This window comes from Hipposideros armiger, unplaced genomic scaffold (assembly GCF_001890085.2).
Source record: "Hipposideros armiger isolate ML-2016 unplaced genomic scaffold, ASM189008v1 scaffold_9, whole genome shotgun sequence".
Lineage (NCBI taxonomy): Eukaryota > Metazoa > Chordata > Mammalia > Chiroptera > Hipposideridae > Hipposideros > Hipposideros armiger.
Genome location: NW_017731359.1, coordinates 1,367,928 through 1,370,840, shown reverse-complemented (window position 1 = coordinate 1,370,840; position 2,913 = coordinate 1,367,928). Strand labels below are relative to the sequence as shown.

Sequence of the window (2,913 nt, the reverse complement as noted above, 5' to 3'; positions counted from 1 at the left end):
CCCATTGCTTTATTGATCTTTGTTTTCAGCTTACAGGAACTCCACCTGGGTCCTTAAAACAAAACAAAACAAAAGCTTTTGTCTCCTTGACAAATTATTCCCTATTCTTAAACAAGTAATACTAATACATAAGACAAACACACAAAGAATATATTTAAAGGCCCAGGCAGCTGCTGAGCCTCCACACTTTTCGTGCTCTTGGTTCACAGAGAAAATGTTCTTCAAAAGAAGAACCTGGCTTTGGTTATACATCAGAACAAGTATCATTCTAGGAACTGAGCTAAATAGCCCAGAGCAACATGGTAAAAATAACTGTTATCAGCTTAACAGGTTTCACTGCAGCTTTGAGAAAGCAGAAAATTACTGCCGTGCCCAAGGAGGACACCTTGCTTACACTTGGAACCAGGAGGTTCAAGATCTCATCTGGGACTTTCTGGAAGAAGGGAAGAAGTGGTGGATTGGGCAAAATTTAATGCTGCCGGGAAAATATCACAGAAAAAAAAAACCAAGTAAGGCTCTGAGGTTTAGTGTTTATTAAGGAAACTTCCTTGCTTTTATTCTGGGACAGGAGAGAGAAAAATTTAAATCTTTCTTCCTTTGTATTCAGAAAAATCAGTCACTTTACTTCATTACCATCATTCCTCTGAAATAGTTTCACTTTTGTGCTACAGCCTTTGACTTATCTGTGTAGCAAAAATGATGAGATTTTCTCAGAGTCTATCAAAAGTTAATATTTCACTGAAAGTATTGTGCAAAATTCTGAAATGGGAAACCTTTTATGATCACTTTTTTCCTGGTAAATATCTCTTCATAGTTCTTGGCTACAAGTTTCCTTATGCAGAAACTAGAAGAGAAATTATTTATCTGTTGTCTTTCTTAGATAGATATTTTCAAAATTATGCACCATAATCGTGTGGTCTTAGAGAAAAATCCGAGGCATTTGTATCAAAATCATCTTCATTGAAATCTAGGTAAAGTAATGCTAAGCCTTGTGATAAAAAAACACATAATATGAAAAAATAAACAATCTATAATATGTGAGGGGAAATCCTAAATTTTTATCTATTGAAAACTAGCAAAATTTGGTCTCATTTTTTTTTTTTAATGTTTAACTTTGAGTATAAGACTCATCTGGGTCTGGTCTCTCTTTCACAGATGTCACAGACCACTGGGCCACAAAGCCCACCAGCTGCACTTACATGTCCAGAAAGTCCAATCGAATCTCCTCAAAAGTAGGCTTGTGCTCACTGGGGCATTATTTCATTTGCCAGGCTGGTAAGTGATGAAGCTACAATCTGCCAAAAACCTAACTTTAGAAACTGATTCTAAATAAGGAGAGTATGTGAGAGCATGTTAGTAAGTTCATGAATGATAGACCATAGGGACCGATATAAAGATCTTGATTTTCATGATAATGGTAAGAAACTGTTCATTTGGAGGGACTTCCTTATGCATCCCACTCTGGTAGTTGGAAAGAGCTGTGCCTTGATGTTTCCTTCCTTGCTCGATGTGGGCAGAATGTGGGAGAAAGTGTATTGTTGGTAAGCCCCGTGTGCGTAGTTGGGTGTTTTTTGTTTTTTTTAAATTAAGCAATGTTTTTCATGGTGGTGGTTACATAAAGAATTTCTTAGCTCATGAATTCTCGGAGAGCTTATGATGTCTAAGATTATCTAGGTAAAAATTCTGTTGGCACTTTTTTAAAAAAATCACAAATACATTTTTACCAAAATAAGCATCTATGGGTGCTTTATAACACAGAATAAATTGCAATATTTCTCCATCACAAGAAATATTTCTGTATTACTGGGTGTTGAAAGGACCCAGTAATTTCAATGTAATGAATTTCTAGCTTCAAATCTCTCATTCTTAACCCTTTCAATCTCTGACCTATTTTGCCATTATAGCATGCTGTTGTTAATGAGGCCAAGGTTGTGAGCCTGATCTCTGCACAAGTCCAAGGTCATGTGTTTCGTTCTCACAAACTACATTCCTAAAATTGGCCAGCCATTTTACAATTGTGGACTATTTTTTGTCATCTCCAGAATTGGAAAAACAACTCTTAAATAGCTTAAATGTTGAGGATTATCCATCCATCTTTCACTCTCCAAGAGCTGAGTTTTTAGACATTCTTGGTTTTGGAGCAAAAATGTATTTTCTGATATTATCATTCATGTACTTGCAAGAGATTACGGCTATGGAATATAGAATGTTTGTGAGAAAGATAATCTTGGACAAAAAAGTATTCTATTCACATAATCTAAGCCAGTTCTGCAAATCCTGAGTTTACATTCCCATAATGAGAGGAAATATATTACTACAGCTAAGAACTCAGGCTCTAGAGTCATGAGTTCATGAGTCAGAGTCCTGAGTTCATATCTTGTTTCTATGACTTTTTTGTGACACCCTGGTCAAGCAGCTTAACCTCTGTGTAGTCCAGTTTCCTTCAAAGGATTGTTATTAGAATTAAGATAATACAAGTGAAGTGTTAGAACAATGCCTGGCATAATATCATAATTATTACTGTTAATATATTATTGTGCAATTTCTATTTTTTTGTTCCAAGTTTATTTTCTGCTTTTAGATAGTTTCACAGTCATGTCAAAGGTGAAAACACTTGGAGATCCAATATTGCTAGTTAACCTTTAAAACCAAAGTATTTGCACACTGTAATTGCGTAGAAGTTCTCAGATATAGCTACTATTGTCATAGGGTTTACACATTTTATTATGAACTTAAGAAATACCTCTTCCAGAATAACACTGGTGGGAGAAGTATTTGTAAATTTGTTCCTTAACATTCAAAAGATAAGTCTAATGCTTTGTGTTATCATACAGTATTACTGAGGTTACAGATTGACTTCATCACACTGGAATAGTTGAACTTATGATATTTCATTTACTAAAAAAAAAAAAA

General features: G+C 34.9%; 1 protein-coding gene across 1 annotated transcript in view; it reads left to right on the top strand.

Annotated features, from left to right (window-relative positions):
* The first annotated feature begins 214 nt into the window (after window positions 1–214).
* Window positions 215–2,913, top strand: part of PKD1L3 (polycystin 1 like 3, transient receptor potential channel interacting) — a 77,790-nt gene continuing 75,091 nt past the window's right edge. Inside the window, 2 exon segments of the mRNA XM_019653721.1 lie at window positions 215–509; window positions 1,156–1,275. Coding sequence (XP_019509266.1) covers window positions 215–509; window positions 1,156–1,275 — 415 coding nt within the window.